We start from the raw sequence: 23,530 nt of genomic DNA on the forward strand, positions 1-23,530 counted from the left end.
ATAAACTTTCCTATCTCAGTCACTCCCAAGCATGCCGTTCAGTGAGATTAATCACATATGCAATTTTGTGTGACCATCACCACCATCCATTATCATAATTTTCCCATCACCCCAAACAGAAACCCTACACCCCATTATGCATTAACTCTTAAATACCACCCACCCCATTACTCCAAGTAACCTGTACTCTACTTTCTGTCCCTATGTGTTTATATATTCTAGTTATTTAATATTAGTGGAATCTTCCCGGGTCTTCTAAAAAGAATAGAATAGCAAGTTCAGTAAAGTTTATCCTGTTTACATATTTAATAAGAATTAGGCTATCAGATTTGATTTTCCTAAATTGTGAAATTGTATCTATTTATAGGCCTTGCATCTTAGAATGTAGTTCCTTATAGTCCCATGTCTGCATGTAGTTCCTTATAGTCTCTTCTTCCTGCTGTCAAATATGGGATACTATTAAAGCTTGAGAATAATAATTCACACTTTTATTTTGATATGAAAAGCTGTATTTTCTAAGAATAGATTGCATTTTCTCTGATCCAGTGAAGGTCAAATTGTCTTTTAGCAAAGGTGAAATATTAGTAATTATGAAATTCTGTAGAGCATGAGAACTCATTGCTATATAAAATATTGTTCATCTCTTCATGTCCCATTATCACTTATAAGCAATTTATGTTCAAAGAAGGTATTATTATGTAAAGAATCTTATATTTTTAAAAAGTAAAATTTTAATTAAGGACGAATGGGTAAAGTAAAATGAAAGCCCTTTTAGACATAAATGCATAAATTCTAGAAGAGACTAAGATTAAGAAGCATTTAAAAATTGTAGTTAATTACAAAGAAATTTGTGATAATATGTTCTAGTAAATTAGAAAATATTCAGCTCTTTAATATTTATAACTTTCAGAACTTTTAGAGTTCTAGGCTATACCAGAATTGAGGTTTGTACACTATTGTATTATTTAGATCATCAATTAAGAGTTAAATAAAAGTCTAGTTTATACCTTATGTTTCAGCCACTCATTTATTCATAAATCTTTTTGCTTTTAATCCTCAATAAATATCATATGCCATGCTGGGTATTGCAATTTAAAATGAGTAAGATACCATCCTTACCCTGAAGACATTCATAATTTATTATGGGGATCATCAGACTCTGTCCAGCAGGTCAAATCCAGCTGGTCACCTTTTTTGTATGGCCTTCAAGCTAAAAATGGATTTTGTGTTTTTAAATGGCTGGGGGAAAAAAAATCAAGAAGATTTCATTACATGTGGAAATTATAGGAAATTTAAATTTCAATATCCATAAATGAAGTTGTCTGGAAAAATACCCATGTTCATTCATATATGCTTTGTCTATAACTGCAAAGGCAGAGTTTAGTTGTTGGAACTAAGACTGTAGAGCCTGCAAAGCCTAAAATATTTACCATCCTACTCTTTGCAGAAAAGTTTACCAGCCCTGGTCTATTGGATGGCAGAAAATCATCCTGACTCCATTTTTTTGTTTAATTTTCTGACTTTTACCTTTTCTTTAGTAATTTGAAATGATGTGGATTTCAATTCTTAAATTTCTACTTTTGGAAGGAGCCAAAGAAAAAAAGCACTTCTTCCATATTAATGTGTGTCGCCCTGTTGGCTAAATAGAAATATAGCATTACAAAAATATAATAGCCCTTATTCTAAATAAACAATATAAAATTTTAAACTTTCAAAATTGCACAATTAAGAAATGAATTTGTTATACATTAAGTGAAATCTTACTCTTAAAAATTGTTCAAAACAGTATTGTTACTAAGCCTCCTAATAAACATATGCTGCTACAATTGGCCATGATGAAATAATCAAACAATAGGAGTAGCAGAAATTTTTTTTTTTTTAAACTTGGGCAGGCACCAGGAATCGAACCCAGGTCCTCTGGCATGGCAGGCGAGCATTCTGCCTGCTGAGCCACTGTGACCTGCCCAGGAGTAGCAGAAATTTTAGGAAACTATGAATTTGATGATAAGGGATACTCTTTTAGAAGGGTTTTTATATTTCAGTATGGAAGTGAAAATGCATCTGACAAAATGACCAGTACTTACAGAGGGAGAATACCGAAAACCTAGTACAAAGGAAACCTCAATTTCTAGGAAATAGAATATTCCAGGAGACATATTCTATTTGTAGCCTATGATGTGTAGATTTCTTTGACACAGATTACTGTCTAATCTTTTCTACAGATATTTTGCACATAGGTTATTTGGAATTTTTTTCCATGAATATGTCCAATTTTTCAATGCAAATCAAAGGAAAAAAGTATTTATTTTATAAAATATTTTCACAATCAATTTGTTCAAAATCATATATTTCACTATTTTAAGTGTGTGTGTACTCTAAGTTAGGTAATACTTTAGGCAGTTGTAACCAACTTTTTTTTCTTTCTTACATTATAATGCTACAAAAACAAGAATAGAATAGAAAAAAGAGAACAACAAGAATAGTGAGTATAAGTATGAAGGAAACAAAGTTGACCTAAGTTACTGAATAATGATAATCATTTTCAATGTGTGACTCTTGTGAAAGTCAGTGAAAATGAATACATTTAACAGCTTCATCTAACAGTTAACACTGGACGTTTTAACAATCCGAAAAGCTCTCTTAAATATAACATTAACATAGCAAAAGTACAATGTTTAATAATTTGTTTTTGAAGGAAAATTTTATCACTAACATAGGTCATTTAAATTATTTAGCTGTTTGAACTGTTTTTCAGTTTTCTCTAGAAAATATCACATCACTGGCAAAATATCAGATACTGATACTCCTTAAAGTTTAAACTCTTTAAACTCTTTGAAAGTTTAGTAATTTAGTAGTTTAGTAGTTCAGGGATCATGTTGACTAAATAAAATACCATGGTATACTTAATAAAACTGAAAATAACCACACTAAACTAGGATTTGGGGTATCTTAAAGTTATTCTGAATAAATAGGATAATTTAATAATATAAAATTACTTACAAAGCAGAATGCTAGATAACTTTATACTCAAATATTTTAAACTAGATAAGATAACTCACCACTCTAGTATGGTCAGATTGAATTATATTTCATCCTATTTAAGGAGCTTTTCCAATTTTTTTTATGAGACTGGACATGGGAAATATGTTCAATATCTTGTCTTTGTCTAAATATGTTGATATGCTATATGGTAATGGGGTAAAGGTTGTGCTATAGAATCAGAAAGGCCTGAATTTCAGTTTAAGCTTTATCACTCACTAACTGTGGAATGTAGGGCAAGTTAACCTCTTTAAACCTCAGTTTTCTCATTTGTTAAATTAGCTAATTCCTACCTCTCAAGGTTGTTGTTTCTAATAATTAAGATAATGAGAGTAGCCTTTAATAATAACTCATATATAATACTGTGTGTCAGAAACTGTTTTAAGTATTTGTTTACTCATTTAACCTTCAAAACAATCATATTAGGTGGGTGCTATTGTTATATCCATTTTAAAGTTGGAGAAACTGAGACACAGATAGGTTAATTGACTTGCCCAAGGTTATCCAAGCTAGTAAGTGGCAATAATGCATGTAAAAGTATGTATCATAATGCCTGGCACCTTTGAAGATGGTTCAACTAATGTTCACTTTTTTCTTCCTCATTTAATAATAACATTACTTATTTCCTCTAATTACATATAGTAGCCCCAATTGCTTCTGCTGTTAACCATTGCTCTAGAAACTGTTTGCCTCTAACATACCTTGTGGTTATGCCTAAAAAAATAAGGATATAAGCCTTTTGCATTTCTGCACTATTACTTTAAGGCATGGGGCAAAGGAACAAGAAGAAAATTTTCTATAGTCTATATGATATGAGGAACGTGGATTTACAGGAATTCGATGCTTCCACATTCTGCTGTTAGTGCAGTTGGATTATGTAACTCTTGATATCCTACCTCTAAAAAGTACTGGATGAAAAGCTATGATAATGTATTCACCATATGGAATTTATTTTAGGTCTCCAATTCCTTTGTAATTTAAAATTCTTAGAATTTAGTTTGAAATGGCTCAAATATGTGATATTCAGGATAGATATTTAGTAATATATTTTATATCTGAGTTTTATAATTATTTTCCATTTTTGATTGAAAAACATTATATGTTTCAGAACATGGACACATACAGTGTGTCAGTTTGCTAAAAATAGCATTCATCATCTTTATTCAACAAGTATTTAATGAACCCCTTAAGCCTCATTGAGCTCAGTGCTAAAGTACATCTACAGGGCCACAGTGGCTCAGCAGGCAGACTTCTTGCCTGCCATGCCCAATACCCTGGTTCATTTCCTAGTGCCTGTCCATACGAAAAAACAGATTTAAAGTACATCTACCCTAAAATAATCACATGAAAAATCAAGACAGTATTAATCTATGTTCAGCCATTTCAGGTCAAAAGATTTTTTTAAGGGAAAAATTAAGAGAGCTGCATATTCGATAAAAAATTTATAAAGAAAATAGAATGTAAGCTGAAATTGGATTCAGGATTAGCAGAGAAAAGGATATTTCTGATGGGGGTAAGGAAGAAGAGGGAAATGTATGAGCAAGTTGGAGGTAAGGAAGAAGGGAGAAATATATGAGCAAGGTACAGAAAAAGACAAACTTAAGAGAATCTTCCTGGTTAGAGCAAAGGAGTCACTTTATAGGGAAGGATGGATAAACTAGACCTTTGTCGTTTTGTTATTTTAACAAATAAAATATTTGTTTTTTTACAAATATGAAACCGTCTATACGTATGAGAAACAGCAACTCTTATTATTCAGAGATTCCTTGAAAGCCACAATTTACAAGTTTACTTACTAGTAAAACCACACAGTAAAATCATGCCATCCAGGCTCTCTGGAAATAGACCCTTTTGAGAACAGACAGTATTTATTCAGATGTATATCAGCACATTCCCAATAGGACTAGCTTCATTCTGTGTGGAGATTGTTTTTATTCTCTGCTTTTAAAAGAAAGAAAAGAATCCTGATTTAATCTGAAACCTGACTATCTACGTCATTATTTGTGTATAAAATTTAAACTTCTGTGAGACATTAAGTTCCAATTTTGTTGATTTGTTGTTTGGAAACCTTTTCAAGCAGACTTAGAATCAAGACAATCAAGGAATATCTTCTTCTTATATATTTTGTCATTGCTGTATCTCTATTTAGCTTAGGATTTTATATAAAATGACAAACTTGTAATCATAGAGAAATCAGAGTTATTCAGAGTTTGAAGATGATTCAAAGACCATCATGTTCACCCCCCAGCATGCCCTTTACAACATTCTCAGTTTGCCTGAACATCTCAATCACTACTTCTTCCATCTGCGAGTTCATTGCATAGACAGTTCTAATTGTTTGAAAATCCAAACATATCAAACTGAAACCTGTCTCTTTATAATTTCTACCCACAGGCCCTAATCTTCCCTTGGCAGTACACACAAAAGAAGGTTGATTCTTCTTTTACATGACACTTCTGATATTTGAAGATAATGTTTCCATTTTTCCCTTAAGTCCATTTACTGTTGTATTATTTTTGCATTCATGGAAAATAGACATTCTTTTTTAAAACAATAATATATCTGAACTTCTTTTACATTGGCTTTGTATCTCCTGCTGTCCCACAAAAACCTGATGTATTTCAAGGAGATGCACACATTTATGGCAGAAATCTAAAAATGTTTCTGCCATACATTTCAAGATCAATTATTCATCCATAATTTCCCCTGTATGTATTTTTTTTTTACTTTATTCCCCATAGGTTTCCATTGCTTCCTGTTGGAAAGTGGAAACATTTATTCTGATAGAGGAGATACCAGCCACAGATTTTCCCAAGACATATACCCTCTATTTTATTTATCTATTTAAAAGAAGCTCCTTAATGTGATTGTACCAGTGGAAAAGTTTCAAATACAAAATTAAACTATTTAGACAAATAAAGTAATTAAGGTAATAAGTGATTTGGCATATTAAAACTATTAAGTTAAAAAGTTCCAGTTCCACATAGCAACACTAAAGAAGGAAAACTCAAAGTCAGAAGTTTAGAATGTTGAGAATAAGGCAAGAACAAAAATTCTATACATGAAGAATCTATAAATAAAATTCTGTCTTCCGTTTCCCTTTAAATATATGTATTGTTTGGATGCCTACTCTGTACCAGAGTATGTACTCAGCTTTTATGGGACCCTTATGGAGACGAGAGATCATATCAAAATAAACATACAAATAAGCATAGATACAAATTATGGCAAGGTCTGTGTCTAATAAGAGCTCTTACCGAAAGAGTAATGTTAGCCATATAATCATTTGTGAGACAGCAGAGCATAGTGGTTAAAAGCATAGACTACTTCGATTTAAATCCCAGATTCACCTCCTCCTAGTGTATAATCTTAAATATGTTACTTAACTTCCTATGCCTCAGTTTTTTTAAGTGTAAAATGGAGATAGTGTGAGTATCTCATAGGGTATCTATATTATGTGAGTTAAGAAAAGTAAAATGCTTTTTAAAAGTGTGACTTGCTAAATAAATATTTGCCATAATTATCTACAAAAGAAATTGTTAAGCTTTAGCTTTTAAAATAGATATTAGTTAAATAAATATTGAAAGAACTTCTCTGGGGGGAAATTCAGGCAGTAAAGAACAAAGTACAAAATAGTATAGCTGTGGAAAGGATGAAGGAGCATCAGAGAGGATATATTGGTTTTACTTTGAATTTATCAGCGTGTTAAAATCTTGAAATTATCTCTCCAGTTACCCTTATCTTTATCTACTCTTATAGAGACTGGCATACTAGAATAATTTGTTTTTGCCAAATATATGCTAAGACATTGATGTCAAAATATCATTTAATATTTTGCAAATATAAGCTACTAAAAGAAGATTTATCTAGAGATACATTTCAGGAATGAACATTACAGAATATTCCTTTCTTTGTTGTTATCTGAAATCAAGAATGTGAATTTGCCTTTCTCTACATTAGATCTCCGTCTATAAAATGGGTTTGATGTTGCTTTTCACATAAAATATAATGAGATGAGAGCAAATGGGTTTGTATCTTTCAAGTACTATGAGCTTCTCAGAACAATATTTCACTGTATTAGAAGAGCAGGATATTTGTAACTTTTTAATTACCTGCCATAAAAGGAAACTGATAGGCAGTCAGAAAGTAGGTTAGGATGGCAAAAGAAACAATTTGGAATGATTCTAATAATTTTACCAGTATTATTTTCTCTCATTGGAACTTGGGGAAGAAACATGTCTGCTATTAAAGAATGGAAGGGAAATACCCAATATAAAGAGTAACCGTGACAGACAATAATTAATAGCACAGATGTCACTTTACAAAAATGACTCAGGTCCTTTAAAAGTTGCTGAGAAGAAAGAAGCAAACTTGTTGGAAGTATGGAGTTTGAAGATGAACTGATTTCAGTTTTTTCACTAAGAGACTAAAGATTGAAGGTAACAATGCAGAAAAAGCAATTTATTGTGCTAGAAGGACTCATTGATATAAGAGAAACATACTTCTCTTTGAAGAGTGAGGATAACATTATAGTGATGGATATCATTGGGATAATTTAAATGTCTTCCCCTCAGGTTCTTCACTCCTTTTCATAAGTTTGATTGTAGCATATAATATAATACCCTTGCAATATTATAATCCTCAGGGTGAGAGTTTATGGGAAGGAGAAGGTAGGTCAGTTTTGATTAGGAGGTGATTTTTGAATAGGGTTTTGCAGATTTCTAAAATACTTTCCGACAAAAGGTAGGCCTTTGAACCAATGAGAAAATAACTTGGTTTTGAATACTGGATAAATATAGTGGAATCTTATTAAAATGTATCTCCAGCCTGTTATGATTGAGGACTGCATTGCATGAGAGAGCCCCATTATAATGAGGTCACTTTAGTAGAGCCCCATTGAATGATGTTCAAAAGAGATTCGTATCTTGCCATTTTCCCACTGTTGTAACACTGGATATTTAGAAGTTTGGTTAATTAAGTGATACTTTGGTATGTGTTGTATTTGTGAGGCCTATATTCCTTTCTCTTTCCCTCCCTTTTTGCTGTTTTCACAACTTACCTGTTTGTACCCTGTCCCTTAAGACAGGAATGCTCTGAGAGGTGGGATAGATGAATGAACATCACCCTTGGTATTAAATAATATTTATAGAAATGAGAGGGCTGCTTTTTATAATATTTAAAGCAAATCCTTGGAAAAATCCACCTTCCTTCATAGGTGTATCATGGGCAAGGTATTAACAATAAGGCTCTAGTCTACTGTTGCTCAAACTCAAGATGTTTTTCTTCTAAGTACAAAATATCTTAGGATAGAGGCCAGTAAACTTATTATGAAAAGGGCCACACAGTAAATATTTTAGACTTTGTGGGCCGTATGGTCTGTGTCACAACTGTTCATCTCTGCCAGCCATGTAGCATGAAAGCAATCATAGATGATACAAATAAGCCTGACTGTCCTCCCATGAAGTCTTTATTTATGGACACTAAAATGTGAATTTCTTATAATTTTTAAATGTCATGAAATATTCTTCTCTTGGTTTTTTCCAATCATTTAAAAAATATAAAGACCATTCTTAAATTGTGGACCATACAAAAACAAGCAGTAGGCGGATTTGCCCCATGTGCTATAATTTGCTAACCCCTATTTTAGGATATTCCTAAATGATAGCACACCAGCATTTGATCTGTTAATATAAAAGCTCATAATATGTGAACTTTTAGAAGAATGCCTTGAGAATTTGAAACAGAAAAGAGAGAAGCCCCACAAGAAATTAACACTTCCTGGACCAAATATTTACTAAGTACCCACTATATATATGCCAAACACTGGCATATATTCAGCAATAAACAAAGAAGGCAAGATTCCATGCCTTTTTAGAATTTTCATTTTAGTAGGGGGAGACAAGCATAAGTAAACAAATAAAATTTATAGTATTAGAAATTATGATAAACTTATAGATAAAAATAAACCAAGGAAGGAGTATGTATAGTATTAGAAAGGAAGGAAGGAAAGAAAGTTGTAATTTTAAAAAGGGATGTCAAGGGAGTCTTCGTTGACAAGCTGACATTTGGCCAAAGACCTGAAGGATGTGAGGAAGCAAGTAATAGGGTAATCTGGAAGAAGAGCCCTTCAACAGGAGAAGCAGCAAGTGCAAAATTTGGAGATGGGAGAGTACCTAGCATGCTCATGGAACAACATAAAGTTCGAAGTGGTAGAAGCAAAGGTAAAATTTTAGAAAGTAAGATTAAAGACTCACTTTAATGAGAGGGCTAGGTTATGTAGAATTTATAAGGTCATCTTTTGGGCAATGGAAAGTTTTGAGCTGAGGTATGACATGTTCTGTCTTATATTTTAACAGGGAAACCAGCTAGGAGGCTATTGAAATAATGCAGGTGAGAAAAAAAAAACAATAGTGGGGCCATGGTGGCTCAGCAGTCAGAGTTCTTGCCTATCATACCAGAGACCCGGGTTCGCTTCCCAGTGCCTGTGCATGTTAAAAAAAAAAAAAAAAGTAGCTTAGACCAATGATAGAGATGTGGGTAATGAGAAGTAGTGAGATTATTAATTAATGATGAAGGTAGAGGTAATAGATAGGATCAGAAAAAAAAGAGAAAAGTCAAATATAAGTCCCAGGATTTTGACTTGAACGTTTGGAAGAATGGAGTTACTGTTTACTGAAGTGCAGTATACTGTGGGAAGAGTAGGTTTGAAAAGGCAGATCAGGAGTTTCACTTTGCTTATAGAAACTTGGCATTCAAATGGAGATGTTGAGTTGGTAGTTAGGTATTTGTGTCTGGAATTCAGAGGAGATATCTAGGCAAGAGATATTATTTTTGAGAGTCATCAAAATATATATGAAATTTAAATCCATTACAATGGATGAGATCACTGAGGTATTTATTGGTATTACTATTTATATATTGATATTACTGCCCCTGCTCAGACCTTTCCCATTCCCTTTTAAAGAGGTAGGTAGTTTCTAGTAATTGATCCCCTGTTCTCACTCATAAAGCTTAGAAGAGATCCCACTGAATCTGAAACATGACCTATATAGGAAGTGCCATTAGTGGGCCATCCTCAAATCTTGCATGGTGTATACATGGGAGTGAATTTCCCAAGTACCTCCTTGCTGGAAACTATTTGCACTGGAGGTAAGTGTGAAAGGGGAGGTTGTGGGAAATGATGGGGTGAGGGCTTTCTAAACCTTTCCCAGACCTCAGAAATGGCCTGATTCTGAGAAAGGGAGAAGGTTCAGACTGGTTCTTATTCCCCTGAACCAGTTCATACAGCCCTAAATTTGACCTGCTTTCCTCAAACTGGGAGTCAGAAATCCCTTTTCTCTTCTGTTTTTCTGCTGCAGAAATTCCCAACATTCCCATTTTGTGGGCTCCAGAAAGGGGTAAGCGAAGACTTCAATCCCAGCCAATCATTTCCAGATTAATAATTTTTAGTGTTTTGGTTTATTTTATCATCATAAAAAAATGCTTGGACCCATTTTTCCCATCTGTTTAATTTCCTTGTGGATTGTTATGTATCTATGTTCTAGGGTCATTCTGTATCCCTGGGCAATAGAGTTCAGATCCATCTGCTGTATCCATTTGTGTGCTGTTCTCTTTTGAATTCTCATATGACTTTATTGATTACTTTTTCCTAAATGAGGAACTGCTTCATTCTCAACCTCATCTTTTCCTGAATAGTGTTTTGTTCACCTGCTGACAGCTTGTTGCCACCCTGCCCAACTGCTTCTGATGTACTGTCATTGCTTCTCTGCTGTTCTGTCTTCCTGCTTGACTGACTTTGGTTTTTGTCTCTACTTTTTGCCCCTCTTTACTCATCTGCTGAATGATTTGCGTTCTTCACTCTGGTGCTTTGTACATCAGCAAATGGCCTGGTGCTGCCACATCATCTGCTATTTCAGCATTTTAGACTGTCCTGCATTGTCAGTCTGTTCTCCCATCATTCCCCAATCCATGGTCTACCAAATGCTAGCCATCTGCCTCTCCGCTCTTGCCCTGACCAATCCATGCCGATATTATAAGTAGATGCAGATTATTTAGCACTTCTGCTCTCTGTCTCCCACTTGCCTTTTGCTACAAAGTTGGATGACTGACTGAATTTGCCTGACTACTATCTCTTCTACCTACATGGCTTCCCCTTTAATTTATTTGAGACATTGCATTCATCTCCTGTGTACTCAACCTTGCAACTTGCTGATTGGCCCGTATTGCCGCCTTATAGTTTTCTGCATCTGATAAATCACTGGCATTGTACCTCTGTTGTCTTATTACCCTGAGTAGAGTTTATTTTCAAGAAAAGTTTTACCTACATACTGTCCAAACAAATCTTAGAAATAGGAAAATGTTTTGCTATCTAACAGTTCAATCCAGTTTACTCCTAAACTGGCTTTTAAAAAACATTACCACTCCTCTTTCTGTTTTTTCATACGACTCTACATTCTTCCCCTTATTCAAGAATAGATTTTTTAAAGATCTTTTATCATCTTTGCTTCAGTTGTCTTGTCACATCATATATTGTATATATTTATTCCTTGTATATGGGATCTCAATACTTTTTCATATATTTCATTAATTTATTTCTTAGTTTATTTTCCCTGATTTTTCCAAGGCTTCATGAGGATAAATTGTTCTAATTTTTATCCTTTTTAGTAAAACCGGAAGAATTTTTGAAACTTAAAAGTAACATCCCTAAAAAGAATGATTTTAGTTATCTTACAGTTCTTCATAATGCAGATTAAAGTAGCTTTCCACTCTTCTCCATTTTTCCCTTTGAGAATATCATCCCTCAGTCTCCCAATAATTTATTAATATCAATTAGTTAGAGATCCATTTAATTTATTCATTTTTCTGTCCTTTTAAAGTATCTTTTCCTGTGTATGGGTAAAGCTGCAAAATTAATATTTTCCCATTATTTGCAAACTACTTGGCATCTGAAAAGAACTTGCAATACAAAATTATGTGTACCCTAAAACAGCCTGTGCTCTTATTTGCTTATATTTAAATGTAAGAGAGATAAAACATAAGAAACAGAGAATTTTGATGAAATCTGAAGCTTCAAGCATCTAAGGAGGGAATGTAAAGTGGGTTATATATATGTGCATACATGTGTGTGTATAGATTTTAAGTGTTCTGTTTGTATGTATGTATGCACATCATTGTGCTTAAAGTGTGACAAATGCTGAATATCCAAATTAAATTTTATTTTTTCTTCTAAAAAAGAAAGGTAAAAGGAAAAATAGAAGGCTATAGGCTAATTTTAGGGAATATAGAAAAAGGATATGGACAGAGGGGTTTTTTTAATAGAGATAAAATTAGTAAGTATGAAGGAAAAGAATGCTCTAGGAAAGTCAAGAAAATAATTTTGTTAGTTTTTCACATGTTTATCTATCTAAGAGGAAATTAAATTAATAGCAAAAAGGTAAATTACATAATTAACACGAAAGATAGATAAGCCCAGGGTATTGTATTAGGGCAGAAAAATTATGACCTTTTAGGAAACCAAGTGATAAGATTTAGAAGAGCATATATTCTAAAAATAAAAAGGAGAATGAAGTTGAAGTGACATAGGTGTTGAATATTAGAGGGACAACAGAAGTGGTTTTGAAGAAGGTTGAATTTTAAAAGTATATTAATTTTAGGACAGGAAGATGGCATGTCTTCCAGATGAGGCAAGAAAATCTTGTCTAGAGGAATCAGCAATGGGAATAGGAATTCAATTCATTGGTCCTGAACCTGAATACCCAGCCTTGTATCTATAGAGGTTTTTCTTGAAAGATTCCTCAGCTGATAGATTCTGATTCGGTAGATTGGGAACATGGTCTAGGTAGTGTGTGTGCTTGTATGTATTTTCATCCACTGGTAATACACAATGTGAGTTGAATTGAACTCTGTACCGTAGTGACTAATCCTTATAGGAGTTACGAAAGTGAAAAAGAATTGGCCCTTGTCTTCAAGGTATTTAAAACAGAAGTTGTTAAATATACAATAATAAGGGATTTAGTGAAAGCAAGCTTTCAATCCATTGGGTGATAACGTTTTTTATTAATTTTTCAGTGTCTTAGTGATTTTACATATGCTGTCCAGCCTTTCTCAACCAAGGTTCTTCATCTAAACTACTGAACACAGAAAATTATTTGAGTGATTATTTTGTCAATTCTCCCAAGGGGGTACATAAACTAGTATCATTCTCAGAGAATGGAGAAAAGTTCATTCATTGCATACAGTAATTCTCGCAGAAACTTTTGAGAAAGACTGCTCTGTATCATGTAGTCTGCTAGGAGTATGCAACTTAAAGATATGGCCTTACCCTGAGGGAACATGCATTCAAGGAAAAAGAAAAAGACATATAAACCAAAAATGGATTTCTAAAACCATCCCCAAAATTTTGTTCTTCTAGTTCTTTGAGGAAAATGTTCAAATTCAGACTAGTTGTGTATCAAGTATCATTGATTCAGAACTAAGAATGTCTTCTGTATTAAAGCCTGGTCACAGCTGAACGATGCTGTCAGTAATTTAAATGCGAATAAGAATCTTTTTAGTGTTAAAGCCTAGAGCATTCAGTTATAGATTATTGATTTCATAGGTAGCTATTAATAAGCAGCATTACCTAAAAGCAAGCTTCTTAGTTTTGTAGAAAAAAAAGAATAGAGTTATATATTTAGAGATGGTAGAAAACTAGTGTGTTATAGGTTGTTGACTATAATCTCAAGCACAGTGAGGGATATTTTTCCCTTAGGGTAGAACTCTTAACTAATGCTGAAAATGTCTGGGGATTTCATTTAATTTCATAATGAATTGAAACTCACTTGAATTCCAGTTGTCAGGATGTTCAGTTATAATAAATTTTATTATGTACTTCATTAATTTATCATCTGAACTGGGAATTTATTTGTCCTTCTTGTATTGATATGTTCCTTGAAACTTGATAGCACTTACCTTTCATTCCTGCATCTTCACACTGATTCCTTAAAGCACTTAGGATAAATTTTAGTAACCTATTTCTCCTCTCTTTTCCTGCTAAAATTAATTTCTTTTAACAGTACAGTTATTGGAAGATCAAGGTTCTTGGTATAGGAGAAGTTCACTAGAATAGAAATTATATCCAAATTTAACTTGTTTTCTTAAGGATAATGAATAATTAAACAAAGTTTTTTTTTTCACTTGTATTCATTCTGAAAAATATTTTTAAAGCAAAAAAAAAAGACTATACATATTTTAAAGTATAAGCCCTGGGATGAAAGAAAAATGTGAGTAACATCATTGTATTAAACTTGTTTTTTTAATAATAAATATACATTTTCCTTTCTTGTGATCTTTAAATCCTATTTTTATTTTTTAGAAAAGTACAATTGAAATAGAGATATATAATGTGTTCCCTTTGTGTGAAAGTTAATCTGAAAAGGCAGTTATCTCCACGATTAACCAGTCCCTATAGTCTCTAACCTCTTTTTCTCCCTTTCCCCTTCCTAACCTCAGATATTTCAGGGTTTCTGGCAAGAACTAACTCATTACGTCTATGTTACAAGGGGTCAGATAGGGTGAGAACAAGAATGTGAAAGTAAATCACCTCAAATACAGAAACTATGTGATACAACACTCCTTTTTCTATATTTAACACTCTATTATTTTATGAACAACAAAATCAATACCTGAAAGCAATTACTGGTTAGATGTTCAGATATTTATACAATACAACTCATCATCATCACCAAACTTTTTGTATTTCTCTTAGAATGTTTTTTAGATTTTTTGTTATATTTAGCACTTATCAAGAAAATTGAGAATATTTTATATTTATATTAGTAGCATAAAAACACCTCAGTTGGTTCTCAGCCCATGTACTCCCCCCCAAAAAAAGACACCTCAGATGTACAGGAATCAAACTTTCTTTTGTTTGTTTGTATCCATAGTGAGATAGTAGATATGTATTTATTTTGCAATTAGGTAATAATCCGCTTATAGAGACCTTAAGCAAAGATCCTAAAAGAAAGTATCTCTTATAAATGATTTCCAATTAAAATTAGGATAGATTTGTGAGAAGGGTAAAAGGGGAAGCTTATTTAGATATCCTAGTTCTCATGAAAGTTAGTAATTAAAATGTAAAATTTGAGACCATCTATCAAGAACTCCTAGTCTATCGACTAGATAATATGTCTTCAGATTTCCATACTTCTTGGTTAGTGTTGGAATTTCAGCTACATAGGATTTAACATATTTTGGCATTTAATAAGGGTATAAAACAGACGTTTTTATTTAACATAGGTTTGAAAGATGTAATTTTAACCCAAAAGTGTATGATTGTTTAGTAGAAGGAAAAGATGAAGATACTTTACTATTTATCTTGCCTTTTATTAAAAGCATTTTTAAAAATCTCCTATTTTTTTCCAGATACAGAAGTTATTTAGAGTTTTTGTCAAAAACAATTTAGGAAATACCTAAAAGCAAAATTAATTAAATAAAAACTACCAGTTATCTCAACACACAATTATTAGCCAAGATTAATTAATTAGTTTGTGCAGTTGGGAACACATCATATATCCAGGTTCTTATTGGGATTTCTTAACTTACCATACTGTAGAATCTAACATTTTCCTTTTTGCTCACCTTCACTTTCACTGCTGTTAATTATATTCACAATGTTGTACTACCATCACCACCATTCATTCCCAAAACACTTCCAAAATTCCAAATAAGAGCCTGTATATTTAAAGCCTTAATTACCCATTCCCTATCCCCACCCCATCTCCTGGTAATCTGTATTCTAGATTCTGACTCTTAAAGTTTGCTTATTCTAATTGTTTCAAAACAGTGAGATCATACCATACTTTCCCATTTGTATCTGACTTGTTTCACAAACACAGTGTCTTCAAGGTTCATCCATGTTGTCATGTGGTATCAGGACTTTATTCCTTTTATAGCTGAATAATATTCCATTGTATAAAATGTGTGTATAACACATTTTATTTATCTGCTCATCGCTTGTTGGGCACCTAGGTTACTTCCATCTTTTGGCAGTTATGAATAATGCTACTCTGTTACCTGTTTAAGACCCTACTTTTTGGGGTATATACCTAGCAGTGGGATTGCCAGGTCATATGATAATTCTATACGTAGCTCTCTGAGGAACTGCCAAACCATCTTCCACAGTAGCTACACCATTTTACATTGCCACCAGCAATGAATGGGTATTCTTTTTTCTCCACATCCTCTCCAGCATTTGTTTTGTTTTTCTAATAACAGCCATTCTAATGGGTATGAAATGGTATCTCATTGTGGTTTTGATTTGTATTTCCCTGATGACTAAAGATGTTGAGCATCTTAGAGAGATGTCCATTCAACTCTTTTGCCCATTTTTTAGTTGGGTTTTTGTCTTTTTGTTGTTGAGAGATTCATTAATATATTCTTAATAAAATCTGGATATTAAACTTTTGTTGGATATGTGATTTCCAAATATTTTCTCCCATTGTGTAGGTTGTTGTTTTACTTTCATGATAAAGTCCTGTGAGGCACAATTTTTAAAAATTTTGATGAAGTCCTGTTTACTATTGGGATTTCTCAAAGTCTATAAATTGCTTTGGATATAATGGACAACTTAATGATATTTAGCTTCCAATCTATGAACACAGAAACATCCTCCCTTAATTTAAGTCTTTGATTTTTTTTGACAATGTTTTTTAGTTTTCTCTGTACAAGTCCTTTACATCCTTGGTTACATTTATTCCTAGATATTTGATTTTTTAGTTGATGTTGTGAATGGAGTTTTTTACTTGACTTCTCCTTCTGATTGTTCATTGCTTGTATATATAAACACTAATGATTTTTGGGTATTGAGCTTGTGTGCCACCATTTGTTGAACTAGTTTATTAGCTCTGTGAGCTTTGTTGTGGAATTTTCAGGATTTTCTGCATTTAGGAACACTGCATCTGCAGATAGGAAAAGTTTTACTTCTTCCTTTCCAATTTATTTTTTTTCTTTCCTAATTGCTCTGGTTAGAACTTCCAATACAATGGGGAATAACAGTGGTGACAGTGGGCATCCTTGTCTTGTTCTTGATCTTAGAAAGAAACAAATCTTTCACCACTAAGTAGAATGTTAGTTGTGGGCTTTTCATATATGCGACTTATTATGTTGAAGAAATTTCCTTCTATTCCTAGTGTTCTAAGTGTTTTTATCAAGAAGGGATGCTGGCTTTTGTGAAATGCATTTTCTACATCAATTGAGATGATCATGTGTTGCTTTTTAACTTCATTGTGTTGTGATGTTTTGTTTTAATTGATTTTCTAATATTGAATCAACCTTGCATACCTGGGATAAATCCCACTTGATCATGGTCTGTAATTCTTTTAATATGCTGTTTGATTTGATTTACTAGTATTTTGTTGAGGATTTTTGTATTAACATTCCTTTTGGTCTGTCTTTTTCTTTTCTTGCAGTATCTTTATCTGGCTTTGGTAGTAGGGAGATGTTGGCCTTGTAGAATGGATTAGGGAGTGCTCCTTCAGTTTTTTGGAAGAGTTTGAGCACAATTGAAATTAAACCTTTGTGGAATGTTTGGTAGTATTCTTCTGTGAAGCCTTGTGGTCCTAGGTTTTTATTTGTTAGGAGGGTTCTGATTATTGATTCAATTTACTAATAATTGGTTTGTTGAAATCTTCTTGAGTCCATGTAGGTTGTTTGTGTCTAAGAATTTGTCCATTTCATCTAGGTTGACTAATTTATTGGTGTGCAGTTATTCATAGTATCCTTTAAATTTCGATGGGTTCAATAGTAATGAATCCTTTTTCATTTTTTATTTTTGTTGTTGTCTCCTCTCATTTTTTCCTTGTCAGACTGGCTAAAGGTTTGTCAGTTTATTGATCTTTTCAAAGAATCAGCTTTTGGTTTCATTGATTGTCTCTGTTTTGTTGTTATTTTGTATTCTATTTCATTTATCTCCACTCTAATTGTTGTAATTTCCTTCCTTCTGGTTGCTTTATGTTTAGTTTGCTTTTCTCTTTCCAATTCTCCATGTTTTGAGCCTAGAGCTAGCATTTAAAACTATAAATTTCCCTCTCAGCACTGCCTTTACAGCATCCTGTAGTTTTGATATGTTGTACTTTCATTTTCATTCACCTCAATATATTTACTAATTTTCCTTGTGATTTCCTCTTTAATATATCACTGGTCAGAGAATATACATCATACAAGTTCAATATTTTTTAATTTACTGAGATTAGTTTTGTGACCTTATGTTTGGTCTCTCCTGGAGAATTATCCATGTGCACTCTAAAAGAATGTATATTCTTTTTTGCTGGATAAAGTATTCTATGTATGTCAAGTCCAGTTGATTTAGAGTATCTTTCAAGTCTTGTATTTCCTTATTGATCTTCTAACTAGATGTTCTATCCATTATTAAAAGTTCTGTACTAGAGTCCCCTGCTATTAATGTAGGACCATCAATTTCTCCCTTCAAGTCAGTCAGTATTTGCTTCATGTATTTTGGGGCTCTGCTCTTAAGTGTATATATAGTTACAATTGCTACATATTCCTGTTAAATTGTCCCCTTTATTAGTATGTAAAGACCATCTTTGTCCCTTGTGACTGTTTTTGCCTTAAAGTCTATTTTATCTAATGCTGGTATAGCTATCCCAGCTTTCTTTTGATTACTACACTTACATGGTGTATTTTTTTCATCCTTTTCATTTTCAACCTACTTGTATCTTTGACTTTAAGGTGAGTCTCTTGCAGACAATATATAGTTGAGTCATGGTTTTTTTTAATCCATTGTGCCGATCTCCCCCTACCTTTTTTGTGTACTTGTTTCCACTCTTGAAGGACATACAAACTGGCTCCAAAGTGTCCTGGGGCAGGGGGGGATCAGAAAAGGTGTCAAGAACTTCTTCCATGGCTCCCCAAATCTGAGCCTTCTTGGCCAGCTCAGCAAATGTAGTCCTTCAACTAAATGCCCCTGCGACTTTAAAGAAAGGAAGCATCATTAAATACCCTCCACCACAACCCTTGTCCCAGGCTGGATGAAAACAGTGACCACCCTCAGAACTCAACACCCAGTAATCCAAAATCTCCAATCAAAAGCCATGATTAGTGCTTGGCCATGGTCTCCCCTGATCTTGGGGAAGAGGATGTTATGTCCTTTTCTGTCAGCGCAAGCTAGCCAGGGTCTGGATCCCAACATCAGCCTGCATTGGGACTGCATTAAGGAATAGGCACTGGTAGCCACCATGTGGAGAGAGCAATTTAGTTTACCGTAATTTATTAGCTTCTTCCTTCCACTCTTCCTTGATGCTTTCCAGTCTTCTGGTCTCTGGAGTTTCAAAATAGTCATTTCAGACATTTGCTGCCTATTTAATAAAAACTTGAAGCTCCCTACTTGACCATCTTCTCACAGTCCTTCTCTGTTCACCCCAGTGTCCCTTTTTAAATGATCGGTAAGTTTTCCATGGCATGTCATCCTTAATACTTAGTAAAATAATAAGATGTATTATTTTAAACTTTTCTTTTTTTAGGCATTATAAGAAATTTTATTCCAAACTTCAATTATCCATTTGCCTAACATGAGTATAGTTTTTTTCTTTCATACTATTAGTGTATCATTCTAATACTTTAATATAGTCCCATATCAAATTGCTTCTTATTAATCATTTCTGACAAATAACTTCTGTGATCATCCAAAACTGGTATTGATGGAGAGGTTTTTTTTAAGCTATTCAAATGGTACTTTTGTCAAAAATAGAGAGAATGCAGTGTAATATGAGAGTCCATATAAGGGTTCAAATATAAGGCAACTTCTTTGCTTAGGAATGATTTTATTTATTTAAAAAACCTACCTTATGAAAGGTAAGGTTTGGGGACATGGTTTTGATTTTGTGCTACACATGTATATTGAACCTCAGGTCACCATAATTCATAATTCTAAAGCAAAAGAAAGTTTAGAATTTCTGTAGATTTTTTTGGAATTTATAGCCTGAAAATATAGACTATATTGGTTTGTTTTCAAATAAAAGCGAAAACAAATTTCAGTAAGTAACTATCTTGATTCAAACCTCAGTCAGTTGATAAACTAGTTATTGCATATAAAAGAGAGAGATAAGAAGAGTGGGAAAGTAAAAAGAAGGCAGCCTGGGTGTTATAATTGAGTTCCTTCAAAAGTTTGAAATAGGTTGGGCAGTGGTGGCTCAATGGCAGAGTTCTCACCTGCCATGCCAGAGAACCGGGTTTGATTCCCGGTACCTGCCCAAGTTAAACAAAAAAAATGTTTGAAATAGGAAATTTCTATTTTGTTCCTGTTTATTTTAACTGTATCTTAACACAGAGTGAATGAAGAAAGCATCCCAACCCCTTCTATAAATGTAGCAAAACCTCGATGACAAAATGGAATATATATATAACAACAAAGAAACTATAGATTTAATCACATATGAAGATAGAGAAACACTAAACTAATAGACATATGATGTAGCAATAAATTTTGAAAAATATATACCTTTCCCAAGTAAGGCTTATTTTAATAATTCAAGGATAATAAATTTGAGATATATATTAATTCCATTCATATCATTATTGGCTTAGTAAAATATACGCCAAAAAGCTATATAAAATTCAGTATCTTTTTCCTGATAAAAACGTGTAGTAAACTAGAATTTTAGGAAATCTCTTAAGCATAATAAAACATACTCATCACCACAGCCAACAAATATAATAAAAATGAAATATTAAAGCTGAAGGGATACAGACTATGCAACAGGACTAGATACAAAAACTCAAAAATGGACAGCACAATAATACCTAATTGTAAAGTAATCATGTTAAAACACTGAATGAAGCTGCATCTGAGCTATAGGGTTTTTTTTGTTTTTGTTTTTTTTTTACTATTATTACTACTTTTATTTCTTTTCTCTATATTAACATTTTATATCTTTTTCTGTTGTGTTGCTAGTACCTCTAAACCGATGCAAATGTACTAAGAAACGATGACCATGCATCTATGTGATGATGTTAAGAATTACTGAGTGCATATGTAGAATGGTATGATTTCTAATTGTTGTGTTAATTTCTTTTTTTTTTCCGTTAATAAAAAAAAAATGAAATATTAGATGAATTCTTACTAAAATTGGGGGAAAAGAGGAGAAATAGTCATTTTTGCCACAATTATTCTAGAAATTCTAACCAGCATAATAAGAAAAAGTAATAACAGGTTTGATATTAGAAAAGAAGAAACCAGATTATCTTTATTTATAAATATGACTGTTTACCTAAAAACCCCAAGAGAATAAATTGAAAAAAATATTGGAATTAAAGAGTTCACAAGTAAGCTAATAGTTAAATAATAATAATAAAGCTAATAATAAAATAGTATTTTATTTTTTATTTTATATAGTATATAAAAATCTATATACTTATATTACTTATACTGGTAGCATACCATTAAGAAATATATTGGAAAAAGATATCATTTGCAATAGTAGAACAAAAGAAAACTCTGTAATCCCTAAAAATAAGCTTAATTATTTTTAAATAGTTCACAGTGGAGTTAGAGTATATACCAAGTTGATTCTAAATATCATTTTAAAAGAAGAAATATATTCTTTTAGATAAAGAATTGTTTTAAATAAAACAATGAGTTAACCTTTCTCTACCAAATCTAAAAATGTAATATTAGGCACAGTAATTAAAATATTTTGATACATTGCAAGGAAATGAAATAGGAAAAATGTAACCAAATGATATTTCATTAACATACCTATGTGTAAAATTGAAATTTAGCTTATTATAAATGTGGCATTTTGAGTCATTGGGGGAAAGAAGCATCTTTCAGTAAAGGTCTTGAGAAAATCAGTTATCCATTTTGATGAAAAATATTGGTGTCAGTACACAAAATCAAACTACGAATGGCCTAAATATTTAAATAAATAACTTTATGAGTAAAAAAGGTTATTTTTGTAATCTCTAGGTGAGAGAAATATCTCTACATAATGCATGAAACCCAGAAAATGCAACAAAACATAGTTAATAGAACCCCCTATATAAACACTTAAAATGACAACTAGACAAAAGTAAATTACAAACATCAAACTCAATATTAATATTTGAAATAGATAAGACTGCCAAATCGTTAATTTTTTTTTTTTTTTGGTGCATGGGCAGGCACCGGAACCAAACCCAGGTCTCCAACATGGCAGGTGAGAACTCTGCCTGCTGAGCCACCATGGCCCACCCCATTAATAATTTTAATGTATTAAGTTTTCTAACAATTCAAAAAGAAGAGTATGGTTGCCACTGTAGAATAATAGGCAAAGGATAGATATATAGACAATTTTCAGGGGAAAAAATTCAAGTTGCTTTTTAAATATACACTCATTAAAGCTAATAAGAAGGGTAAATTTTAAAAATAATGTATTGTTTTGTGCACATCAGTTAGACAACTATTTAAAACTGAGAAGGCCTGGGGTTGGCAAATTCTGGGAAAAAGAGCATTGTTGTTTAGAGTATACATTGGTACCTTTTTCTCTGTATGGCAATCTGGTAATATGTGTGAAAAAGTTGAATGAAGTGGCATAAAAGACATCTGTTTTATACGTGAATAAAGCACTTTACAAGTTGTATATAGTCTGGTCTAATGGTTGATTTGATACTTTAAGAGACCTTCCCTCTGTGAAAAACTCAACTTAGTAAAATGACACCCTATGAGACATACCCTGTGAACGGTCATAGACTATGAATCTTCCAAGATCCACTCCCTCTCAAAAGTACCCTGAGTTGAAGTGTAAGTACGTAAAAAATCACTATAAATATTAAATGGGCTAAAATCTCCAGTTAAAAGGAAGAAATAAACAGATTGCTTTAAATTAAAAAATTAGCCAAGGGGTCAACAAATTATGGCCTGCAAGCCAAATCCGGCCCATCACTGTTATTTGTGAATAAAATTTTGTTGGAACACAGCCACCCTAATTTGATTGCTTATTGACTGTGTCAACTTTCATGTTACAAAGGCGATTTGAGTGGTTGTAATAGAGACCATATCACCTGCAAAGCCTAAAATATATACTGTATTATTATCTTTTGCAAAACCCTTTGCTAACCCCTGACTTTACTTTTGTCAGAAGTAAAAGAATAGGGAAAAAAGAAGATAGGACAAATACTAATCAAAAGAAAAACAAATTGGCTTTAAGACCAAAGTATTACTAGGGAGAGAAGGACTAACTGAAAGTTTCAGTTCACCAGGTAAATGTAACAATTCTGAACCTTTTGTAGGCCTAATAGAAAAGTTGATCAATCCACCACCATAGAGTATGAAGTGGGTGACCTACAGCTATATACTCTGCATACCACAGAATTAAATTAAAAGTGCATAAACAAAAATAAATTTTAAAATGTTCATACATTTGGAAAAACATAGTGCAGAGTAACTCTTGGTTGAAAGAAGAAATTATAGTGGAAATTTAAAATTCTTAAAAATGAACAAGAATGAAAAAATTATATC

General features: G+C 32.6%; 1 protein-coding gene across 24 annotated transcripts in view; it reads left to right on the plus strand.

Moving 5' to 3' along the window:
- Window positions 1–23,530, plus strand: part of GPHN (gephyrin) — a 750,954-nt gene that overhangs the window by 378,396 nt on the left and 349,028 nt on the right. For 5 of the 24 annotated variants that reach the window (XM_077122739.1, XM_077122741.1, XM_077122744.1 and 2 more), the window contains exon 5: window positions 10,398–10,436. The exons of 18 other annotated variants lie outside the window; for them this stretch is intronic. In XM_077122739.1, the coding sequence (XP_076978854.1) occupies window positions 10,398–10,436 (39 nt within the window). Of the gene's footprint in view, window positions 1–6,924; window positions 9,430–10,397; window positions 10,437–23,530 lie in introns of those variants that run through there. One more of the 24 variants, XM_077122751.1, reaches the window with a different exon arrangement.

Source organism: Tamandua tetradactyla, chromosome 12 (genome assembly GCF_023851605.1).
Source record: "Tamandua tetradactyla isolate mTamTet1 chromosome 12, mTamTet1.pri, whole genome shotgun sequence".
Taxonomy (NCBI): Eukaryota; Metazoa; Chordata; class Mammalia; order Pilosa; family Myrmecophagidae; genus Tamandua; species Tamandua tetradactyla.